General features: G+C 37.0%; 1 protein-coding gene and 1 long non-coding RNA gene across 2 annotated transcripts in view; one reads left to right on the top strand and one right to left on the bottom strand.

The window, feature by feature from the left end:
• Positions 1 to 25354, bottom strand: part of DHX15 (DEAH-box helicase 15) — a 61854-nt gene that overhangs the window by 3198 nt on the left and 33302 nt on the right. Inside the window, exons 6-12 of the mRNA XM_040486880.1 lie at positions 20332 to 20499; positions 13074 to 13160; positions 11720 to 11869; positions 11214 to 11322; positions 10279 to 10470; positions 7267 to 7389; positions 1569 to 1759 (exon numbers count right to left, since the gene is read on the bottom strand). Of these exons, the coding sequence (XP_040342814.1) occupies positions 1569 to 1759; positions 7267 to 7389; positions 10279 to 10470; positions 11214 to 11322; positions 11720 to 11869; positions 13074 to 13160; positions 20332 to 20499 (1020 nt within the window). The remainder of the gene's footprint in view (positions 1 to 1568; positions 1760 to 7266; positions 7390 to 10278; positions 10471 to 11213; positions 11323 to 11719; positions 11870 to 13073; positions 13161 to 20331; positions 20500 to 25354) is intronic.
• LOC121037442 (uncharacterized) lies at positions 2394 to 23027 on the top strand. Its single transcript, XR_005793783.1, has 3 exons — positions 2394 to 2517; positions 11633 to 11638; positions 23016 to 23027. It is a non-coding gene; the product is annotated as an uncharacterized LOC121037442 (long non-coding RNA).

The raw sequence follows: 25354 nt of genomic DNA, 5'->3' as shown, positions 1-25354 counted from the left end.
GGAGGGGAGAAGAGAAGAGAAGAGAAGAGAAGAGAAGAGAAGAGAAGAGAAGAGAAGAGAAGAGAAGAGAAAGAAAAGAAAAAGAATGGAGGGGGGAAGGTGCACGTAATTCCTTCCTGTACTTCTCTCTATAATCAAACATACTGATTGGTGGCACTTATGTAATAACTAATTAACAAACAGTGAAACAGAAGACGATACACCCTTTAAAATTCTAGACCTACAGTAATATGAAGAATGTGTGTGAATAATTGACGTGAATAACTTTGAATAAATAACAGAAAATGAACTCCATTTCCTTCACTAAATATTTACTAAGCACCTGCTAGGTGCCAGGTACTATATTGCATGCCGTGTTTCTAACAAAGTTTAATCCTGAGAGAATTAGAAACCCATTATATGCTTGAATATGGCTTTGCCAATCTTTTCTGAATTAGAAGCAAATCTAAGAATATGTCTAAAAGAAGCCACTGTATCCTAGTACCTATTAAATATGAAGAATAAAGAGTCTGAAGAATGAATTTTCATACCTAGCTCTATTATTTTCCTAACTCTAATAAGCACGCAATCTTGGAAGATGTCACAATAAAAGTTCTTACTGTCACTATGATTCCAACTACAGACTATGCACCAATCAATTCTTATTTTGATTTTGCACATTTGGGTCCGTTCTATTTATTCAGCTCATCTGGCCTTAAGGCAGGCCACATCTTGCTTAATAGACATAGCCAAAATAGAGAATGAGAAAACAACCAGGAGATAGAAGACATAATTAAAATCAATCCAATCCCAAGTAATGGATTGATTTGTTTTCAATTTTGCAACCACAGAGTTTTTTTTAAACATAATTTGTTTTAAATCCTTTAAAATAAATGTCTGCTATGTTTACCTGACAAGCTGTGTACTTCAGTTAGTGGAGTCCCCACTATATATATCACACTTCACACTAAATGAAACGTTTTAAATTACTTTTCATCTTATCACTTAAAATAACATTTTTGTCTTTTCCCAGCACCCGTGTCTCAGTTGTAAATACCAATAATCATTCCACAGCATTGTGAATCAAATACAGCTGTCTGAGTATTTGACTTTTAGAGTCTTTAGTTTCTACAGAGAGGAAAGTGAACTGTACTTCTGGATGCACACAGACAAATGCCTCACTTCAGCATTGTTTATACATCCCCAGTTAAGATCTAGTCACAGAAACTTTTCAATATGTTTATCAAAAGCCAATAATTGAAATTTACATTGAAGAAATCGTTAATCCCACCTGAAAATGGCTAGCACCTCATTTGGTATTAGAAAAAAGACGGGTAATTAAAAAGTTAACTCCAAATTGATTTCTATGTAACTGGATTACTGACTTTGCTGTTTAGCAAATTAATCTGTTACTCATTAGACACATAAAATTTCTTAGCATTATCAGTTGATTCGAGAATCTGGACATAACATTTAAAATCAATAATCAGAGGCATTCTTTACCTTGTGTTTAAGGAGATTCAAAGGGCTGTTAAAGCAAACAATATTATGTAAACATTTAATTATGTATGCATGCATTATCCACATACCTGCATAAAATACCCAGTAACCAAAGCTTTTCGTATATTGATATAATAGTCCCTGCTTGTAAAGTCAGTACTTCGACGAGGCAAATTAAATCTGTCCATAATTCTCGACAGCTGCTGGCGTACATTATCTGCTGACATCAGGGACCTGTAGTTAATGAAGTTGTCATAACACCACTGAACCGATTCATGATCTACAAAGTTGGAGGGAGGGGGAAAGAAAGCGGACATGAATCATCCAAATAGGTGTATTATCTAATTAAAAAGGCAAATCATTATTAAGTGTAAACTAAGTAATCCAAAAAGGAAAATTACCCACATCAGGGGTAAAAACAAATCAAAATTTTATCAACTTTCCCAAAAATCTGTAGTGAAGTACAAAATCAGAAACAGCACTAAGGTTTCTGGCTAGCGGATTTTGTGACTTTGAATAAACGGATTTTGAATACACTATTTTTAATGAAGTTATTTTATCCACGAACATCCACCTGGTTGCTTCTAATACAGTCTAACAGACTGAGTTGAGGGAATTTGATAAAATGCCATCCAGGTCTTTCTCATTTTCAAAGAAAAGACAGCCTTAGATTAAGATTACCAAAAACAATTTAGAAGTTGTAAAAGTGAACTCAAGTGACTACTGGGAAACCTGAAGTGTTTCGAAGTTTCACTGCAACCCATGTGCCTCTTGGTGTTGGCCAAACAAGATCTAAAGTTCGAGTGATAAATGCACTCCTTAATCCCCACCACCTACTTGTTAACTCATTCCCCCTCACCTCCCCTCTGGTAATCATCAATTTGTTCAATTAATTGAGTCTGTTTCTTGATCTGCCCCTCCCTTATTTTTTCTCCTTTGCTTATTTGTTTTGTTTCTTCAATTGCATGAGTGAAAGAAAGCATTAATGGTTTTGTCTTTCTCCAACTTCTTTCCCTTAGCATTACACTCTCTAGCTCTGTCCATGTTGTTGCAGACAAGATTTCATTCATTTTTCGGGTTGAATAATATTCCCCTGTGTATATATACCACCTCTTCTTCATCCATTTATCAACTGACAGACACTTGGGCTGCTTCCTTATCTTGGCTACTGTCAAGTAACGTTGCTATAAACATAGGGGTGCGTGTATCCCTATGAATAGTGATGAGCACAGGATGATGTACGAGTGTGTTGGAATTATTCGCTACATTATACACCTGAACTAATGTAACAACGTCAACTAACTGAATTAAAATAAAAACTTACAATCAAATAAAGAGCTGTACTATAGAAGTAAAAAAAATTAAAATACAAGTGATATAGTTTTTAAGGATGTCTGGAATCCCCACTCATGTTTAATAAACAAGGGTTATTAATTAGTATTAATAAACAAAGCTGAACACTTCAAATAATTTTTTTTTAATTTTTTTTCAACGTTTATTTATTTTTGGGACAGAGAGAGACAGAGCATGAACGGGGGAGGGGCAGAGAGAGAGGGAGACACAGAATCAGAAACAGGTTCCAGGCTCTGAGCCATCAGCCCAGAGCCTGACGCGGGGCTCGAACTCCTGGACCGCGAGATCGTGACCTGGCCGAAGTCGGACGCTTAACCGACTGCGCCACCCAGGCGCCCCTCAAATAATTTCAATCCATGTATTTATTATCAAAGGGTATCTCTCCACTGATGACTCCTTGACAAGCTTCCAACCAATCCACTGTCTTCTCATCTAATCAAAGAGCTCAAACTGCAGCATAATAGAAAATATTATACAGTGACATTTTTATGTCCCAGAGAGTCACAATGGAAAACTTCATTATTTACTTCAGAGGCCTTTTGATAAATAAACCTAAGAGGGTTACTGTGAAATGGCGGGGGGGGGGGTTCCTTAAAAATCAAAACTGTTGATCCTTCCTACCATTTCTGTAATGTACATTAATCTTTGGCACTTTCTTTTCTCCTTAGTTCTAGTATTCTACCAATTATAACATACAATATTTTCTTAATTGCTTTTCAAAAAACAACCAATATATTAATAAATGTTTGCCCATTACAAAATGCAGCCACAATTCAGAAAGGGTGGGTGGGTAGGTGGGGTAGTAAACGATCTTTCAATTGAAGAACTGATGTGTTCAAGACCATTATTAATTCACCCATCTAGATTGAGCAGCAGTATCCATCTGAACTTACTGAGATTTAAACAAAGCCCCAAGTATCTTCCAGAGAGAAGACAAAGAAAGTATGCTTTAGAGGTATTCTTGCTTATGCTGCTGTAATGTACTGAGCTGAAAAGCAATGGTAATGTCCAAACTGAGACAATAAAAAAGGGGGCCTTTTGAAAAGGATGTGCAGACTCTGACCACGAGTATAGCTTTCTGGAGTTATAAATTTCAGAATTCATACCCTAAAGGGTAACAAAATGGCAATTCAAGTTGTCAATAAACAAATACTATCTGTATTTTCTAAGTATGTGAGAAATAATTTGATAGATAAAACCTACAAATGGAAACATCTTCTTAAAATAATGCTAGTTACAAATTTCTTACCAATCCAGTAAGCTACTTTTAAGATCTAAAATCCAATCATTTCAGAGTGAAATCATATATACACATACAGAAATCAAGGTGTTGCAAATTAACTTAAATCCCCTTGTTTCTATTTCAACAGTATTAAGATGAATTTTAGCTGCACTGTATAATCAACCATTGTCTGTGATGAAAGGGTTCCTCTTGACTAATACCTGAAACACAGTTGCTATTTTTCAAACATACCTGTTTTAATTAAAACATAGCATCATTTAAAAATTAGTGAAAATATTCCAAACTCAACAAATGGATATGAAATGTCCAAGTATTATAAGGAGATCTCAAAGTCTGACACTATTTTTTTAATGGCTCTCCTTATTTGAAAATAGGTCAGTAATTAAAGGCTGAATCCTTTGGAGACACTTACCAAGTGTTCAGTCATTCTGTTGCCTTTGACCTTATTTATTAAGACCAGCATATACCACAAAAGGTCTAAAACCACCCAACAGCTTACCATCCCTGTGGCAGTGAGAAGCACGTAGTAGACAAGCATCAAGTACGTAGTTAAGTGGATGCTACCAGTCTCACTCACGATACTCCCTCCACTAATCGTACTGAGGGGGAGGGCGGGGGGGGGGGGGCAGGTAGCCTGAGTGGCTCAGTCAGTTAAGGGTTCCACTCTTGATTTCTACTCAGGTCATGATGTCATGGTTCTTGAGTTCCACCCACATGTTGGGCTCTGTGTTGACCCTCCAGAGCCTGCTTGGGATTCTCTCTCTCTGCCCCTCCCCCACAAGTGCTCACTCTCTCTTGAAATGGAAAATTTAAAAAAAAAGAAAAAAAAAGGTAGGATAAAACTTTTATAGATACCTACTGTACAACATAGAAAGCCCTCAACTGCCAACATGTAAAGATAAGCATTACTTAGTAACTTTATCATTTGAAGTATTAAACTTCTGAATTATTACATTCATATTTAAAATCCAAATGCATAGTTCTATTATCAATCCAAACTTTAATTTTTTTTAATATTTATTTTTGAGAGAGAGAGAGAGAGAGAGAGAGAGAGAGAGAAGGGAAGGGTCAGAGACAGAGGGAGAGAGTGACAGAATCCAAAGGAGGCTCCAGGCTCTGAGCGGTCAGCACAGAGCCCGATGTGGGACTCGAACTCACAAACCACGAGATCATGACCTGAGCTGAAGTCGGATGCTTAACCAACTGAGCCACCCAGGCGCCCTAAACTTTATTTTCAGAGCAAATTATGAAATCCAAATACGCTGACTGCTGTGCCAATTATCAAAACTTACAGAACAAAATAACACAATCTCCTAATTTCAAAGAACATTCAAATGTCTTGTGAGACCTATGGTAAAAACCCGCGCTGCTCCTTTAGACATCTTTTAAATCCCACTTAAAACAGTATCTTAATGATACCAAAGGATTTTGAGAGGCAAGATGGATATGAATCTGCTCCTTCTGACGGGACAGGAGCCTTCCTTTCCAAGGCCCTCCCCCCTCCACCTCTTCTCATCGTCCGTCCACAGGTTATGTGTCTGGTGGTCGCCCAGCATCAACCACCACCGTACACTTCGACACACAAAGGAATACAGAGTATTTCTTGGACTGACCTACCCCCGGAATAAAATCTTTAAACATGATGCATTATCAATACTTTGCACATGAGAGGGATAAATGTTCTGAAGTAAACTGTATACTGGCCTTCATCTTTTTTTTTTTTTTCCTTTTTTAAACAGATTATTTATCAATTCTAGTCAACTCCTACCTGCACAGACGTGCAGGACTTTGGCAGCTCTGCTCTTTGCTCCACTCACGGGCTCTCCAGCACTTTTAGACTCTGACATAAATAAATTCACCCCCACCCCAAAGGAGATGTGCCAAAATCAACACACTATTTTAGGCGTATACAGAGATTTTTTATGAGATAACAATGAGTTGCAAAGAAAACCAGAGGTGAAAAATTTATCAAGGCTACAAATTAGGGAACCATTTTCTTAACAGCAGAAAACACAGACTTAACGGTGATTGTGAACCCCAGTTTTGGTAAAGGGTGATGATGTAAAGCTACCATTCTTTGCGTGTCACCCAACAGGTAAACTGATACATAAATATCAAACATTTTCACAACCTGTTTCAATTTTTTCTGCATTTTTTTTCTTTAACTTTCTGATTTTTATAAATGGTCGATTCCAACAACAGTATCAGGCAGTAACTTGATTACCGCATTTCCTTGTTTTCAAACAACTGGAAAATGTTTTTCACGTCACTAAATACTCTCTGAAAACATGATTTAAAGTTAGAACAACACTTTACCATGTGGCTATAGCGTAAATCACTGAACTATCTTTCTACTCGTGGGCAATTTAGGTAGTCCCCCCCTTTTTTTTACTATCATAAATAATTCTGAGGTGAAGTCATTAATTATATCTGTGTCCACAGGATACTGAAAGGTAACTGCATAGATTATTTCTGGGTCAAACGGTATGAACTTGTTAAGGTTCTTGATAACATAAAATCTGCTTTTCATAAAGACAACATCAACTTCTATTCCCACCTCCAGTGAAGGACTGTTCCACTAAACCCACTCCTACACACCTGAGAGCTATTTTTCTATAACCTCCTTTCTGTAACCAATTTTATAGGTGAGAAAATGGTACCTCTCAATAATAATGGCTCTTCTTGAACTGCAAATAAAGTTGACTTTTCCTCCCGCTTATAGACCACTTGTACCTGACTGAGAATGATCATTCACATCTGCAGCCCAGTCTTCTGTTTTGTCAGTTTTATATTTATTTAAGAGCTATTTATTAGTAAAATTATTAAGCAGTAAAGATTCTATAAATAATACAAAATTACAAAAATACAAACGGTATGAAAATAAACAGTAAAAGAAAGTATACAAAATGTCTGTGTTAGTAGTAAATTTTATACTGATATTTTGTTTTTACTGTCCTGTATTTTCCAGCTTTCTATAATCGGTGCTTTTCCCCTGATTACAAGTGCAAACAACTTTGAAAAAGATAGACAATTTCTATTTTAAATGCTAGTCAGGAGTTTTTCCTAAAGTACCTCTGGGTTTCTAATGTAAAGTTGTCACGGATAATAAATGAAAGTGAGATGAAGAAACATCTTATGCGCTGCAAGTGACATTTAGACAAAAGAGTGCCTTCAATCTAATTTACACTTACTTTGTTTAAAAGCGTGGTAGACGTTCAGCAGTGTCAGATGATCTCCATCTATGTGGGCAAATCTCATCTTGGCTTCATCTGCGGCTTTCTTGGCCTCCGTGGGGCGAACAAAACACTGTGGGACTAAACAAGGTTGGTATGGGCCCAACACAAACGCCCATATCGATGAGTCACGCATTCACAGATAGAGGAACAAGGCCTAGCTAGGTCAGTTCACAGAGCATAGGGCAGGGCAGGATGGCCTCCAACTGCATCTTGGACTGTTTACTACCTTGATTTGGTACATCAACACCTAACCACATCTGTAAGACAAGAGGGTTTCAAAGCTACAGAGTACCTGATTATTTTAACTAGATCTAAAAGTAGGCATCAAAACAGCTATTCTGAAGGCCATCAAGATACTAAAGATAGAAAGCTCAACTTAGTTCAAAAACCAGTGCCGATAGCTCTACCAATAACCAGAATTATGGTGTCAATAGCCTTTAAGCTAAATGTAATTTTTCAAAAGGCCATCCGTCGAATCCACTGAGTGGCTAGGGAAGTTACGAAGCTCTATTTGCCCACTGCAGGGCTAAAAACAACTCTCTAACCGATCTATTGGCACGTTTCTACTGTAATTTTTTCCCTAGTGCTGTGGCTGTTACCAACTGGTGGGTATCACTATTAGCACCGGTGAGCAGAAGCATATGTAAACATAAAAAATATCATGAAATCTTGGGTTTTGAGGATAGCAGTAGTGGTGGAAGGTTAAACCGCCTTTGAATTAAGAAAATTCAAAAAGGCTGGGGAGATTCAGCCTAGTTTTCCAGCATTTTAATAAAAAGATTAGAGAATGACGTCCCAAGTTTAAAAAAAAAAAAAAACTGTTATTTGAATCAAAACCTCAATATAAAAAGCAAAATCCAGTATTTAAAAAGTTGACAATTAGTCTGAAACAGTCATTATTTCAAGGGTCATCAAAATATGTAACTACAGTATTTGTTTAGAGCCTTGATGTTATTTCACATAAATTTTTAAGTTGTTACAAAGCGTGCACTACATTTTTAAAATACAACTTTCCTTAATTCACTTTAGCAATTCCATAGTCATAAAAGCAATATGAAAATAAAAATACTTAACAGCTTGGGACTTTTGTCAACACATTTTTTTAAAGCTCTTAAAACCGTGTCAATATAAAAAAGTATAAATGATCAGTCCAGATAGAAGATAATGGGAATAACCAACAACAAGATCAAATACAGTATCAATTTACTTTCCCATACAGTTTCCCCTTTAAAAAGATACCAAAGAAGCCAAGAGAGACAATGACACATGATCACAATAAGTAATAATTAAATGTCTTGCTTAACGTAACTGAAGCAAGGTAATGCGTAAAAGTACAGAAACCTCTCAAAAATGTGAAAGTTAATGAGAACTAGCTCCCAGAATTAACAGTGGGAATAAGTAGCACCCTATAAGGCCCTTGATTTGCATTATTTACATCAGGACCTGAAAACTTCAAACACTATTTAAATGAAAATCAAAGCATTATAAGCTGGGCAAACTGTTTTTGTTCCATGACTTCTTCCTCACCCTTTACCATTGTCCCCCCAAAAGCGTCATGCTTAGTAACTGCTACACATAAATGTCCATTTTCTTGATATGCTAATAAACCCCTACGTTTTGCAGAGCTCCTTATTACAAGTAAAAGGTACAGTTGGAAGATTTCAACTGTGTCACAATGACCAGTTTTTTTAAAACCCTAATAATCTAGACTCACTCGATGGTAATTATATAGAATGCCTGATAGAGAAACTGGAAGAATAAAAAGCGAGCAGATAACAAATAAATACACAAACAGTCTGTTAACTCTTGCCCCACACTTTCTCTACAAACTAAAATCTTGTGGAAGTACAACTGGGAGCATCTAACAAAAACATGTAAGAAAGGCAGACAACAACCTACCACCACCTCCGCAAGTGAGACTACAATTTTATTAAAATGATTCGATACTGCCCTGCCCATCTGCTCTGAGTCTGATCAGTCATAACTCTGCAAAAAAACATTTTAGCTAGTTCTTAAATAAAAAAAGTCACACCATTAAAACATACCATACATCTAAACTAAGCCAAAATTGCTATATTTAGAAATCTTTTAAACTTATCCTTTAATTCCATGTAAGATTTTGAATCATTTGAGGCATTAAGTTTGTAATTAAGACTAATAAACCACTCTGAAACTGGAAGTCATTCTCCCCAGTACTGGAACTAGTAGTATAGAATACTTTGACCATCAGTAAAAACGTAAGATGTCTTCTATTTTTAGCTGTGAGAATCAGTGAACAGTAATGAGCCGTATTTCTTCTTTTTGGAAAATCTAATTTCCAAGTTGTAGTTCATTCGTGGATTATGTTTTACTGCTACTAAAAACAGCATGATTTGTTCAGCTTAATGCTCTAATTTCCAAAATTAGCCATTTTATCTTTTAGTATATTTCTTTTATCAAGTGCTTTCTGCCACTGTAAAAGAATTGTCAGATTAGATTCTAAGCCTAAAATTATACATTACTACTTCTATTTACTTGATCCTAAGTTTAAAATTCATGTTTTGTTTGACTGCCACTAGAAAAGCTCAATTTAAGGACAGTTGTCTGGGTTTGTCTCAGGCTCACTTAACAGTGCCAAGTACTGGAACAGGTTCTTCTTGTACTTTCAGTAATAAACCACAAAACTGATGGACCTATCAAAGAAGTCAGTTACAACTGTGTTCAGACGTACTCTTCCCTTAACTGCAATTTTACTGCACTCAAGAGAGCCAATGTTTTTACTATATTTTGTGCACAACGAATTACTTTACTACTGTAAATATTATGTCTTTATAAAGCTATTTACAAGATATTTAGGAAACAAAACGAGTTCCTCAAAACCATCTATAAAATCCGCTATCATGCTAAATATTAAAAAACAAAACCAAATGTGAAGTCCACCCAAACTGTGAAGAGCTGGGCTTTGTTTAGTTCCTTTCCCTCTATTACCTGACAACATAGCAGTAATAGATAGGACCTCATTAGAACAGTTGTAGTCACAACTTGCAATAACCATTTTAGCGAGCTGTGGGTCTAGAGGAAACTCTGCCATCATGGATCCCAATTCGGTCAGATCTCCATCATCATTTAAAGCAGCCAGGTAATTCAAAAGTTCTAGGGCTCTCATCAGAGTTTCAGGAGCTGGGGGAAAAGGCAATCTATTAAACAAACTGCCTTAATAAGCAAAAATGTGATAAAGTACAAACTATTACAAGCAATCTCATTTTTCATTCTACAGTGGACCAAACTCAAAACTCAACCTGTCATCAAATTCAGTTACAGAGATCTAGCAAACTATGAATCATGTAAACTTGCAAAATTTCCCTGCACAGGAGATAAAACTGTCATCTTCCTAAGTAAATTAAATAATTGTTCACAAAAATAAAATTAGAAACAGAGGTGCCTGGGTGGCTCAATCAGCTCAGCATCTGACTCTTGATTTGGCTCAGGCCGTGATCACAGGGTTGTGGGATCAAACCCTGCATCAGCCCCCGTGCTGAGCAAAAAGCCTACTTGGGATTCTTTCTCTTTCTGTCTCTCTCTCTCTCTCACCCTGCCCCTCTCCCTGACCCATGCCACACACACACACGCATGCTCGCTCTTCCTCTCAAATAAAAAAAATAAGGAAAGTTCTCATTTTCCTATGCAACCAATAATTCCGAGAATAATTTAGTTATTCCAAGGAAAGAAAAAAATTAAGACAAATTTTCTCATATAATTATCACTTCCTTAGTTTTAATCCTAATATACAAGACTTCTCTGGATGCACACAGAAGAAAAAAAGGGGGTGTTATGTGCGTGTGTGCATGTGGGTAAAGAATACAATGCAGAGCTGGTGAATTCTGGTTACAACATTTGCTAAAATACGCTTTGAGGATTCATACCTGGTGGATCCATAAAGTCAAAATGCACCAAATCATCAATACCAAGCTTCTTCAACTGTAACACTACTGATCCTAAATTAGAACGCAAAATCTCAGGATAGGTGTTATCCTAGCAAAAAACAAAAATGTTTATTCTGTTAAACATGCCTTAATCCTCTTGCTCCAGAAAACAAAACATATCTGTTCTCTGCCTCTTTGGCTATTTACTTTGGCATTACTTCTAAACCACTGATCACAGGAGAAAAATACATGTGGAACATACCCGAAAGGGATCAGATTCTGTGAAACTAGCTTTATAAGGTTCAAAGTGTTTCTGCTGCTGTTCACTTCAACTTAGAACTGTTAACAGAGAGCTATACTGGTAGATTACACCATAAATCTCTCTCAGGGAAAAAGGAGGTAATGGTGCCAAAAGGCAGGATGAGGTAAATAAGACAATTTTCTTCTGGTAACAAGTTCAACTTAACCTTCCAAACACAGAGTAAGTATACAGCAAACCCCCTTACCTGCATTTCTGTTTTGTAAGCTTTCTCGGTATAAAGTCTGAAGCATTTCCCAGGTCTGGTACGCCCAGCTCGACCAGCCCTCTGTTGAGCTGAAGCTTTACTAATGGCTGTCACCAAAAGGGACTCAACTCTGATACGAGGATTGTACACCTATTGGAATGGAAATAACGTTCAGAATTTTTTCTTCAGTTAAACACAAAACTGTAATCTAACATAAAGTATACAAAGTCCACAGCTAAACCCACAATAAACAAAGTAGTATTAATGAAGGCTGTAAATCACACTGAAATGGAAACTGAGAAGGAGTCATCCTGTGCCTTAACTTTCTTTCAGATATTCTGACTCTATCATTCTGAAGACTCAAGCTAAGATGAAAAGGCTCTTATACACAGAGATTACATCATCTTTTTCTTCCGAATTTAAAATAATTTCAGTTCAGGCACCTGGGTAGCTCAGTCGGTTAAGCATCCGACTTCAGCTCAGGTCATGCTCTCACAGTTCGTGAGTTCAAGCCCCACGTCAGGGTCTGTGCTGACAGCTCAGAGGCTGGAGCCTGCTTCATATTCTATGTCTCTCTCTCTCTCTCTCTGCCCCTCCCCCACTCGTGCTCGGTCTCTGCCTCTCAAAAATAAGTTAAGAAAATTAATAAATAAAATAATTTCAGTTCTACCAGTTTTATCTTGCTTTAATAGAGTGGACAAACAGCGTTGAAAGCTTTTGCCTGAAAAGAACCTGTCAATTTCAACACCTGATGTTCACAGTGAACGTTCAAGAAATGTATTTTGAACCTAATCCACAAGAAATCAGTTACATACTACCAATTTAAAAAGAAAAATTTCCATCAGAGACACAAACACTACGTGTAACAAATTCTCCCAATTATACCTACAAAATGTAATCAAATATAATCAAAGATCTGTGAATAATAGAACATACACACTATTTACTGAGTAGTCACTCCATTTGGCCAAAGTGCTTGGTATTCAGTACTGTAAACTAGAAATTAACACCTTTTCAGATACTATGCCTGGCAATAACAGAAACCCTAATTTCAAAGGGGAAGTGACTGATCTACAGGGATGACAATCCTGTTCCCTTATTACTACACAAAAACAAAAAGGCCAAAGCAACCTTACAGGAATCAGAAAAGCAGCCTAGGACTAAACATCATGCCTGAGCTTACTAAATGAGAGCCAGCTAGAACAGAAAGAGCTCATCACCACTGACGTTTGAAAACAAAACACAACAGAAAATTCTAAAAAGTAAATTCCAGTCATTACATGAGTAGATAGTAAGTACTGTGAAGCTAACACTAATTTAATAAAGTATACAACTAAAGTACCAACATATGTACCTTCTGTTTTGCAAATCCAGGATCGATCACAAATACCACACCATCTATTGTCAAAGATGTTTCTGCGATGTTAGTTGACACAACTACCTGTTAAGAAATAAGTAGTACATAAATTGTATTACAAAACAGGTAAAATTCAAATGACAGTAAAAATAGCTGTAACAGGGTGCCTGGGTGGCTCAGCCAATTAAGCGTCTGACGCTTGATTTCAACTCAGATCATGATCTCATGGTTCCGGAGTTCCAGCCCTGCATCAGGCTCCTTGCTGACAGTGCAGAGCCTGTTTGGTATTCTCTCTCTGCCCCTCCCCTGCACTCACGTGCGCTCGCTCACTCTCGCTCGCTCTCTCTCTCTCAAAATAAATAAACTTAAAAAAAAATACCCACGAACTTCTATTGAACAATGAATTTCAATCCAGTAAATAAACTAAAAATAAGGTCAAATCTCAAGTTATACTCCAAGATCTGGCAAATCTTAAGAATCAACTGTAGATATTTTTTTTAAAAAGAGTACAGTCTCAAACAAAACATCACTGCATACCAACCGTCAAGAATCATTTGAACCTTTTATTGCCAGGGAATAATGTTTAAATCATTTACATACTAATATGGTAGCTAGGTTTTTTTTATGTAAATATACGATGGATTTTAGATATATTTTAGGAAACTGGTTGGGCTTTGAGAGTAACATGTCACGCAATTTTTCTTCTTAAACAGTAAGTAAATGGGATTCTCATTAGTATTTTTTCCCAGAACATTTGATTTTCAGGAACAGAAAACTGCCATTAAGGGAAGATGCCTATATATGCAAGCAGTTGACACAGAAGATGAATCAGATATAGAGCCTGCTCTTACAGCTTTTACATTTTGTGAAGGAAGATTAGACATGGACAGAAAGTGTAAATGACGCCAAAGATTCCCTGTGGGACTTAAAAAGGGTTTAATTCCACAGCGAAGACAAAGGAAGCTTACTGAGAAAACGGCACTTAGGAGAGTTCTCGAGGCTAGGGTGGGTGGGATCTGCCGCAAGAGAGCCAGGAAGAACACTAGTAGTAGAAGACTCAGCTCAAACTAGAGCACATGGGCAGAAATGTCCATAAGCACAACTAAAAAATTAAAGGACTCGTACCGCCAGGCCCTCATGGAGGTCTTAAAACTTACTAGGGAGCCACTAACAGGGTAATATTTTAGAATCATTCACATATCTAAAACCAAAATCCTTCTTTTCACTGGGCAGCTGCCAAGACTGCTAACTAGCAAACGGAGAAGAAACATGGAGGTTTGAGGTTACTGAAATATTTTTCAAGACATTTAGATGATCCGCACACGGCTCAATCGCTAGAACTGAAGCAAACATAAGCAAAGCATATAAGGTTGACAGGTGAATTTGAATAACTATCCTGAGTTTAATATTCTTCTACAAAGTCAGCGTCCTGTGGTGGAAGGGGCAATGAATTTAGGAGTCAGGTGGCAGAGCTGGGGAGCAAACCCGCAAAGATGAGTTCTAGTGGAAAGGTTTTTAACACTCCCAAACCTCAATTACCTTTTTTTTTCTTTACTCCTGCATATTAATCTAGATAAGACAAAGTTGTAACAAATAAAATTGCATAAAAAATGTAAAAACTCCTTATAAACTTGTTACAGAACCAGATACATGCTTGTGATTTCTTAGAGTTTTCTGGAATTCTGGGGTGAAATTACTATGGTTCTGGATATATATTTAGAACAATGGAGGAAATGAAAAAATTACATTTCACAGGTTTCTTCTACAACAGAATACAGTTAGTGTGATAAAAGTTTCTTGATGACATCAATTCTTTAGAGTTACTTAAAAATAATTTTCCTCCATAAAATCATTTCATTTCATGTGCATGCATCTCCTTTTGGTGTGTATGTTACAAATCATAGCATACTTACAAGGAGGTGTGGATTTGTGATTCCCCAAGTGCTTAAGAATCACAGGATTATGCCATCCTGGCAAACCCCATGTCATTATCGATAGTCTACTGCTACCCAAAAGTCAAAGTAATGTTAAAAAAGACCACACAGAGAAATAGGACTTTCAAGTTTTTTCCCCAAAGAAAAACTGGTTAAAAAACATCTGAGCAGGACTTGCCTACCATACTGATTTAATAATTATTAAGGTGTCTATGAGAAAAAAGGCAGGGTTCTGAAACCATGGGAGGTAGGTCTGGGGACAAAACGAGGAAAAAACTCACATAATAAACTGTACAACTTTCAGGGTGCTTCTTCTAATAATAACTCTACTACTAGAGATGGAGAGGCCATACTAGCTAAGCCGAAAGAAAACCTACATACATAACGCCTGAGAACAAACAAAGGAGATGATAAAAGTTACCCAACTCCCTTGAAACCTTAGCAGTGGACTAATGCAAGCCTAAGTATGTTCTAGATGTTAAGTGGCATATGATCTAATTAGGAACTGGCCAGAACACAAAATGATCCTGAATTTATCAAGGGACCTACATATGAACAATGGGAATATATATAAATGGGATAAGCTTTCTAGACTGCAACATGGCAATACGCACTCAAAGAACCTTAAGAAGTGTTCAAACCTCATTGGCCAAGCAATTATTCCAGGTAAATAGCCCCTAAATATAGAATAAACTCTGTGGAAACAAGTTCGACGTCACTGCCAATTTTATGTTTTTATGTGAAGTGTTAAGATTAAACTTTCATCTAGATGTATCCTCTTCCCCCTCAATAACACGCCTTCCAAAGAAATCCACTTTGACTTATTTCAGTAATTCCACTTGAAAGTAGAACTCAGAGTTCGTTGAGTTGCTCTACTTGAATTCTACTTGGACACAATAATGCACTGAGGTTCAACTAGTCTGGATTTTTAGTCCCCAGGGAACTCTGCGGGGGTCGCCACTTCAGTAAGGACATTAACTTCTTTATTTGTACATGTCCCAGCAGCACCACACTAAGTTATCTTCAGATAGTGGATCATTAAGCCTCTCTTTAAAACTACAGAACCATCTCCACAAGGGCCATTTCTCTTTTTTATTGAGCAGTGTATGCTTTGAGCCATGTTAATTAGTAAACTGTAAGATAAGCTACAGAAAAATCAGCTATTTGTATGGACAAAATTAATGAAAACTAAGTGAAATTAAAGAATAGTTGCTGGATTTTAATAACATCAAATCTATAAAACAGCAATTGTAAGTCTCAGTCAAAAGATGCATACAAGTAATTTATTGATGAGCAAACTTTAATGCTTCTATAAAACTACTGTAGCTTGAGCTGAAAGTCAAATACGTGAATAAATGTCAAGCATGATCAAAACAGGTAAAATGGGGGTGCCTGGGTGGCTCAGTTGGTTGAGCGTCTGACTCCTGATTTAGGCCCAGGTCATGATCTCAAGGTTCATGGGTCTGAGCACCATGTAGGGCTCTGTGCTGGCAGAGCCTCCTTGGGATTCTCGCTCTCCTTCCCTCTCTGCCCCTCCCCTGCACATACTCCCCCCTCTCTCAAAAATAAACATTAAACAAATAAACAAACAAAAACAGGTAACATGATCTACCCTCACATAGATACATGCATTCTCAACTTTCTTGATCACTAAAACTTTGAAGCTGTTTACCAGTAGTGCTGTGTTAGAAGTCCATGTAAAAAAACTCAGTAACTATTTGCAAAAGGAATGCTAGTTGAAGTCCCCAATGCCCATAAAACTTTACCTTTAATAGAGCCTACATTTTAAAACTTTAATAGTAAAAAGCTGTTTTGCTTCTTTTACTGCAATCATATTATAAACTCTATTTTGCATAAGTTAATACATTCAGTAAGATAACAAGGCACTACTTACAAAAGGTGCCCAATATAAATATGGAATTATACTTAAATATTTTGGTGGAATTTTAAAAACTGTATTAAATATTCTCTTTGTTCCAAACGTTCTAACTTATTACATTCTACTTTATGCTAGCTAGTATCCTTATATTAGAACAAATTTAACGAGAAACAGAATCAAATTGTATTTTGTTTTACACAATTGGAAGCAGAACATAAATCCCTAAACGTTCCTTTGTACTTTTAAATCAATTGTGAATATCAATCAGTGACAGTTTAACACTCATGAATGAAAGCTCCATTCTAGTAACTGGCAGTATAATGAATTCATGACAGAAGCAGCAAGCCTTGGCCTCTAGCCCTATATTTTATAATATAAACAGGACATTATCAAACTTGTGGCATTTTTGTTTAAAATAGCGCAACAGGAAAACAGCAACAGAATGCCAGTTCTTCCTGTTCCAGTACCCAGCCACTTGCCTTCACAGAACCTCTGCATCTTCCGTCATACCCTTCCGCCTTCCCCCAAAGTCCCACTAATCCCTTTGACCTCTCTAAGGGTCACGGTCGCCTGCGACCTGCGAGGTCATCGGTTCGTCGTACGTGCCAGTCACGGCACTTGGACGGGGTGTTTTTCTGCTATCGCTGCGTCTCAGCTGGCACTCCTACCTTCCTCCAGGCAACTTCTCCACCTGGCACCAAAAACAGGACTGGAGGAGTGAATCTTTCTCTGTAACTAGGCTTCCATAAAGACGATTACTTCTCCTTAAACATGCCAGGCTTCAAAGCTCTTTTTTTCGCATGACAATGACACACCAAGCGCTAATGAAGTCCTCCCTCCCTCTCCTGGGTCCATCCAGGAGGGCTGTGATAATGCTCTTCTCAGGCTGGAAGATGAAGCTGACTCATGCCAAGAAGAGAACATGATTTCCCAGCAAGAGGTCCTGTAGCCTTAGCTGAATGAAACACCATCAATGGATGATGAAGCAGCACTATGGCCCTTGGTTTGACTCTGAATTAAAAGCCCAGGATGGGATTCCCCAAGCCCTGGGTACTCCAGTAGCCCCCTCATCATCTATGGCCTTCACCACACATACATCCAACTACTGCTGAGTTATTCTTTTCAGGAAGACAAAACTCTCCTCAATATCCTTATGATTTAAAAGAACACAAAAAGCGAGAGTTCAATTATACTCCACGAGCTTAAGCTGAAGATCCTAGAAAACGTATCATCTACTGGACTGGCAGCAGGCTGAACTTAATTTTCCAATACACTGATAAGTAACAGAGCAAAAGAGCTCAGATGTGAAATATATTTCAGTAAGCTCAGGCCCTTTTAAGTTCTCACAGTAACCTAAAAATGGAATAAAATGAACTACACGAAAAGACACAAATTTGGCAAATCTTGCTATATACGTAATTTTACTCAGTGGTTAAAAAAAAACCATCAAATTAAAACAAATGCAGATATGCAAAGTGTACATGATTTCAAGAAAAATTTAATCATCTGCCTGCAGGCTACTCCTCTTTACTATTGAAATATGTAAGAAAACAGCTACTTTATATACAACCACTGATACAGAATTATGCTAAGAATTCCACAAGTATTTTTCAGTCAACAGATCAACTTCAGAATTATATACTAAAACTATCACTTAAACTTCAAGTTTTCCCCCAAAGTTCAGAATGCACATAAAGTAACAGGGAAAAATATTTTAACATGTTCTAGAAACAGCACTACGACTAAAATAACTGGAAAAGTTCAACATAATGAAGCTCTGATCAGACAGTTTTTTAAGTCATATTCACTACTCTTGCTGATCTGAAAAACGCAGAAGGCTGATTTCTTCCTTATCAATCTCTTGTTAATTTACACTCCACTAAGCTGGTGTTGTATATCCCCTCAGTAAGTTCCTTTAATTTGAAAAATGTATCTGGTTCATTTAACTTTTACACAACCATGTAAAGAAATAATTAGCCCTGATATATTTAAGTACCTTGATAATGTTTAATTTTTCAATAATCATGATAAACATTAGCAAAAGATTGAAAAAAAGCAGAAAAAAGTTGTGAGACCCTGTTAGTCCTGAATATAGAAATAAGAGAGCAATAAATTCCAAATCTGATAAGTAAATCATAAGTAAGTAATATTTCAACTGAGATTTTTTCTACGTGAATATATTCAAGGAATTTATGGCAGCTACCATGAAGGACTAGTTTCTTCTAGATATAGTAGTACCCTGTATACACAAAGCTTAATCCTTGATAATAATCTCCCAAGGTGATGAAGATAAATTATACCTACTTTAAAAAAGGAAAACTTTAAGGGACGCTTGGGTGGCTCAGTTGCTTAAGTATCCGACTTCGGCTCAGGTCATGATCTTGCACTGCAGTTCATGGGTTTGAGCCCCGTGTCAGACTCTGTGCGGACAGCTCAGAGCCTGGAGTCTGCTTCAGATTCTGTCTCCCTTTCTCTCTGCCCCTCCCCCACTACCATGCGCTCTCTCCCCCACCTCAAAAATAAATGTTAAAAAAAATTGTTTTTAAAAAATGAAAACTTTAAATCCAGAGATCAAGAACCTTCACAAATTTCATATACAGCTACTATTTAACCTAATGACTGACTCCACTATACTAGTGTTTTTCAAACCTTTTCAAGCAATGTAATTTTATTTTCAAAGTATCTACTAGAACACCCAGCTCTTAAAAAAAATAAAAGGATAGCTGTTCTGTTTCAAACTAGAACTCAGATACCCTTCCCATCCCAACAAAGAGCCCAGAAACAGGTTTGGAAAACCCTTGCTCCCTTCCTATGCCAGGCAGACATCTATCCTAAGAGAATCTACATTCGAGCTCTAAAGAAATCCACTTACTAATGGAGAGAAAGACAACACTAGGCCATCTCCCTCTTTTCTTTAGCCATCCTAATCAAACTCCCATTTAATAAGGAGGAAATGGGGGCGCCTGGGTGGCGCAGTTGGTTAAGCATCCGACTTCAGCCAGGTCACGATCTCGCGGTCCGTGAGTTCGAGCCCCGCGTCAGGCTCTGGGCTGATGGCTCAGAGCCTGGAGCCTGTTTCCGATTCTGTGTCTCCCTCTCTCTCTGCCCCTCCCCCGTTCATGCTCTGTCTCTCTCTGTCCCAAAAATTAAAAAAAAAGTTGAAAAAAAAAAATTTTTTTTAAATAAAATAAAAAAAAAAATAAGGAGGGAATGGGAAACAGTACATGCTCTTACTTTACAGTCAAAAGTTATGCAAAATTCCACCTAAATATACAGTTTAATATTTGCATTTGAAATACAGATTTTGTAGTGTGCAATCCAGATCACTATCACCCATCACTTAGTCCTTAATAATTCAATATACTTTCAGATCTCATACTTTCATACTTCAATACACTTTCTGTATTAATGAAATGTTTACAGAGAACATTTCTATGCTAACCTTTCTTCCAATCGCTCCATTCTGCTTTTTTGGAGGCGGAGGCTCAAAAATGCGTTGTTGCTGCTGAGGTGGAAGTGTAGAGTATAATGGAATGATTTTAATGTCACCAACTTCAGGGCCCAAATCATCAACCTCACGCTTTATTCTCTTACAGGCTTCATCAATTTCCTACAAAATAAAAGTCTGAGTGTAAAAACAACAAATACACACTGAAACATGTAAGTATTTACCATTATCTTAATTCTGTACAGCTTATTTCGAATTTGGTAAATCCAAACTAGGTAAACCTCACTGGGTTTCCAAAACTACTGAAGAAATTTTCATTTCTATAATCAAATAAATAGATAACTATCTTATTGGCATTCCACACTCTTTTTCTTCTAGTCAAATGTCCTAATTAATTCTCAACAAATTGTACTAAAATTGAAATTTCTCACCCAGGAATATTTAACTGCACTCATAACCTTTTCAATTTTCACAATCTAAAAGAAATTGATGTGCTAGATATTTTAAATAAGCCAATTAGGCTTTAATGTCACGTATCGCTAATGTAATTATATGGAAGATTTGCTTCATTGTGCCTAATGAGAACAAACACCTTTACAGTATCAACACAGATATTTAAGAAGTAGGCTAACCCAAATAATTTAGCATCTTCAAAAACTTCTCCATCACAGAATATAATCGCAATGCATTTTCATTCAAATCCAGGTTTTAAAGAGAAGACACACAATGATTACTCAGAGTGTGGGAGACAGAAAATGAGAGGTAGGTGAAGGCTCTAAGGGAGTGGCAAGGGGACTTAAAAATGGGGGGGGGGACCCAGAAATTTAAATTTTACTGAAACCTTAATTTGGTTATACTCAGAAGTATGTTAAATAATGTGGAAGCCTATCCAATGGACGACCCAATCAGAAGCTATCTTTATCAACAAAGTATCTCTTATTTAAAAATCAGAATGATTAAACAAAAAAGGGGGAAAATGTATCAGGTAAATGTAGTCTGTATTTTTATTACATCAAACTAAAATGATTTTCCTTGAAATGATTTTAAATCAACATGCAATTCTGTTTCCATGCTAAAGAATACAAAGTTTCTGGGCACTTAAGAACAAAAATTTTCCCCTCTCGTTCAAATACAGTAATTTCCTTAAAAAAAAGATAAGGGTCTTAGAAAATTATCACACAGAAAATTACTATTAAGGACTTGATGTTAATAGTTCCCTTTGAAATCTGAAGTTTTAAAAGAAAATCAAAGACTGCTACTGATTGAAAGAAAAACTACAACAAATAGAACAAATATTTTTAGGGGAAAAAAAAAAAGCTTTTAAATGCTGTATCTAGATTAGAATGCCCCCTGCTGGTATGCAAATACAAAATTATATCTCTTCCAAATCAAAAAGATTTGGATATAAGCCCCAAGTTAGTTTTTTTCTAAAATTAAGAAAAAGAAAATAGGAAAAAACTGATTCCAATATCCAGAATGTTTTTAATTTACTTAATTAAACATGTATTTGACCAGACAATAAAAGGTCCAACGCCAGCAAACATCCAGATGTCATATATCAGAAAACAAAGTACCCAAAATCGTACATTTGCAGATTCCAGAATTTTAACAAGGTAACCCCAGTTTTACTTGGACTAGGCTATCCAATCTGTCAAATGTGTACAGAGTTAAAACAAAAGCACTACTGCATGGGATATAAAGATATCTCTAAAGTTGAGAGGAAAAAATTCTGACACCACTTATGTTTTTTATGTAAGCAAAGTTCTAAACACTTTTAAAACTGCAACAAAATTTTTCCTTAAGTTTACCAAATTCCCACAGTCAACATGGGAAGTTCAGAAAAGAACAAAACTCATTGACATTCATCAGCATAAAGCAACCATCTGTTAGTTTTGAGCAAGATTGAGTGTTGAGACAGAAGCTCAGGAGTTTTTACAACTTTCAGCTCCAAAAGTATTAATATAGGTTAATAAATAAATTTGGACTAGTAATTTGAGGAGGCTGAACTCACTGCATATGGAAAAGATATTTTATTCATCAAAATTCACGGTAAAAGAACGTGCTGCTTTAAGAATGGTTTCAACATCTTCATATCACAAACAATTGATATTTCAGTTACAATCACTCTTATCTAATTCAGAAGTATAGCTTCCCTAAGGACTTTTAATTTTAATCATAAGTCCAGATTTTATGCATTAACATAACACAAAAAAATTCTAGAATTCAAATTCTTCCCAACCTTTCACCAATTAAGATTGATCTCCTTTACCCAAATTTACTCAGATTAGCACACAAGCATTACTGTTTAAGTGGTCAAAATGGTAAAATGCTCGTAAAAAATCATTTTAAAATTTCATGAGAAAACTAAATTTTATGGGTGCTATTCAAATTTATGAAGACAAGAGTCCGGAGAATTCTAGGAATCTACCATTTAACTGACCATGTAAAAGTAACACAGATTCACAGCCATGGAAAAATAGTATTTTATATGTCTTTGAGTCAGCTCTACTAAACACAATCAGTGAAACAAAATACATTAGGTACTCTGCTACTTTCTCCCTAAAGATCTTCAAAATTCAAACCTAGTCACCTAAAGGGTATTTAAAAATATAACAGGGCACATGCAAAACTAGTTCACAATTACAGTTAATAACTTCACTGGAAAACATACACTCCAGCACACATCTGAAAACCATGGGGCTTACTCCCTTTCCCCAAATATGGGATGGCTGCCAAAATATCAAGTATATGAAGTTAAATCATAGAAAAGCCTTTCATGAGACCATCTGATATTTGATAAAATTCTAATTTGCTTAGTTATCTGAATATAATGGCTATTTTAAGAAGTCGTTTAAGAAAATACACTATGCACTCTAGATGAAGAAACTAGAGACCAGATACAAAAGGACAAAAAGACCTCAACAACCTAAACACTGCATCAGAGCATAAATACTGTTTATATGCCATCAAAAAAGCATTTGGTACTCTTGTTTACAAAATATATAAAAATTCTTCCATTCAAAACACATAGAAAGGAAGACTAGTACCAACAGAGGTGTATCCGTAAAACTGAATTTGCAACACGTTTTATATCCCAAAAGAAAAAGTAGGACTGCATTGGGAGTGATTTTCCACCCAGGGAACATCTGGCAATGTCTGCAGACATTTTTAGTTGCTACAACCGGAGGAGGGAATGTTACTGCATCTAACGGATAAGGCCAAAGATGCCACAATGCACAGGGCGCCCCACAACAAAAATACTGATTGAACTACTAGGTAAACAGCGCTGAGGTTGAAAACCCTTGCTCTATAGAAAAGGAACCACGGCCAATGGGGCACAAATCGTAAATTACATGAATACTGAAGAAATGCAGGGATAAACAATTACTCAACATTTCTAGCTCTTAAAGCAATAGCATTTGCTCAAATATTATGTATACCAAGCATTCCCGTAGAAACTGAATACAAATCAAATAATTCACATTCCAATAGAGGCAGGCAATCACACAGAAGACCTCGGATTTTGGTATCTGGGAGAACTAGGGCAATTCCCCACAACCCTGTCCAGAGTTGTGTCATTAACGTACTACAGGAATTATACAGGCTTAAACATCCCTCTGGGACAGTGACCTTTAAACCTAAGGAAATATAAAAGTGGCCTGTAGACCTCATCAAAGATGCAGATTCCTATATCTGGCCTCAGGTTTCACCTATTTCTGCAAGTCTGGAACAGGACCAAGAACTTGCTTTAACAAACTCTCCTTCCCCAGGCAGGCAGTCCACTGGCCACACTTGAGAAATGTTCTGGGGCAGAGGTCAGACCTTTTACCATAAGGGCCAAAACCATCAGGCTTTGCATCCACACAGCCTGTCTGTTGCACATTGTTTGGTCTTATTTACAACATTTCAGAAATGTGACAACAGGGCCACCTGGGTGGCTCAGTCGGTTAAGTGTTCCACTCTCGTTTCAGCTCAGGTCTCGCTCTCACAGTGTGTGGGCTCCAGGCTGGCGACTAGGAGCTTGCTTGGGATTCTCTCTCCTGCCCCTCCCCCGCACTCTTACTCTCTCCTCTCTCAAAATAAATAAACTTAAAACGGAAAAAAAAATTCTTAACTAATGGGCCATACAAAAACTGAAACAGGAAAAGGGTGGTCACAGGTAGCTCTTCATTCAAATGCTGTAAAATTAAAATTTAGTCCTTTCTCTCACTAGCCACATTCAAACACTCACAAGCCATACGCTGCCGCTGACTACCCCACACTGAACAGCACAGTTACAGAACACGTGTGGCACTGAAAAAAGGTCTAACAGAACAACGCCGCTCTAGAACCTGTGCGACTCAAACCTGGGGAGCTTCAGCATTACCTGGAAGCTTGTCAGGAACAGTCTCAGATTCCACCCGACCTACTGAATCAGAATCTGCAAATTTTCTACGTGATCTGCACGTATGTCAGTTTGAGAAGCACATTCTAGAAAACCCCTAAAGCCTACTGAAACAGAAGACAAATTCTAAGAACAGCCTCCACCAAAAGGCTCTCTGAAACGGATTTATCCAGACAGCTTTTTCCTCAACTTCAGCTCCAGAATGTCACAGCACACCTATAAAGCTACCGTGGGAAAGAAGTTTAAAACATGCAGCACCTGAGAATAAAACGTGTATCTTAAAACGGGTAAATTCTAACTAAAAAATTTCAATGATTTCTTACAATCCTCAGCGCACACACAGATGACCAAACCAAAACACAAACATTCATTCTGACGTTGGATGGGCATCCAAGTTACTCAAGTTCATTCACAAGCTAACAACCCGACTTCATAGGGGTTGTGTGGATCAAATTCATATCTCAGCAAAACCGCAAATTACCACACACCACTACTTACCGCACCCAGGTCTCTCCAAAGTTGAGACTACAGCTGCTAAATCGTGAAATTCTAAAACAATTTATTCTCAGGGTAATTAACACTAATGACACAGAGGTATCCACAGAGTATACAAAGGGGTTATGTATTTCATAT

The sequence above is a fragment of the Herpailurus yagouaroundi genome, unplaced genomic scaffold, assembly GCF_014898765.1.
Source record: "Herpailurus yagouaroundi ecotype Mexico unplaced genomic scaffold, PumYag 28, whole genome shotgun sequence".
NCBI lineage: Eukaryota > Metazoa > Chordata > Mammalia > Carnivora > Felidae > Herpailurus > Herpailurus yagouaroundi.
Note: the sequence above shows the minus strand (reverse complement) of the source record. Positions and strands in the feature narration are given on the sequence as shown.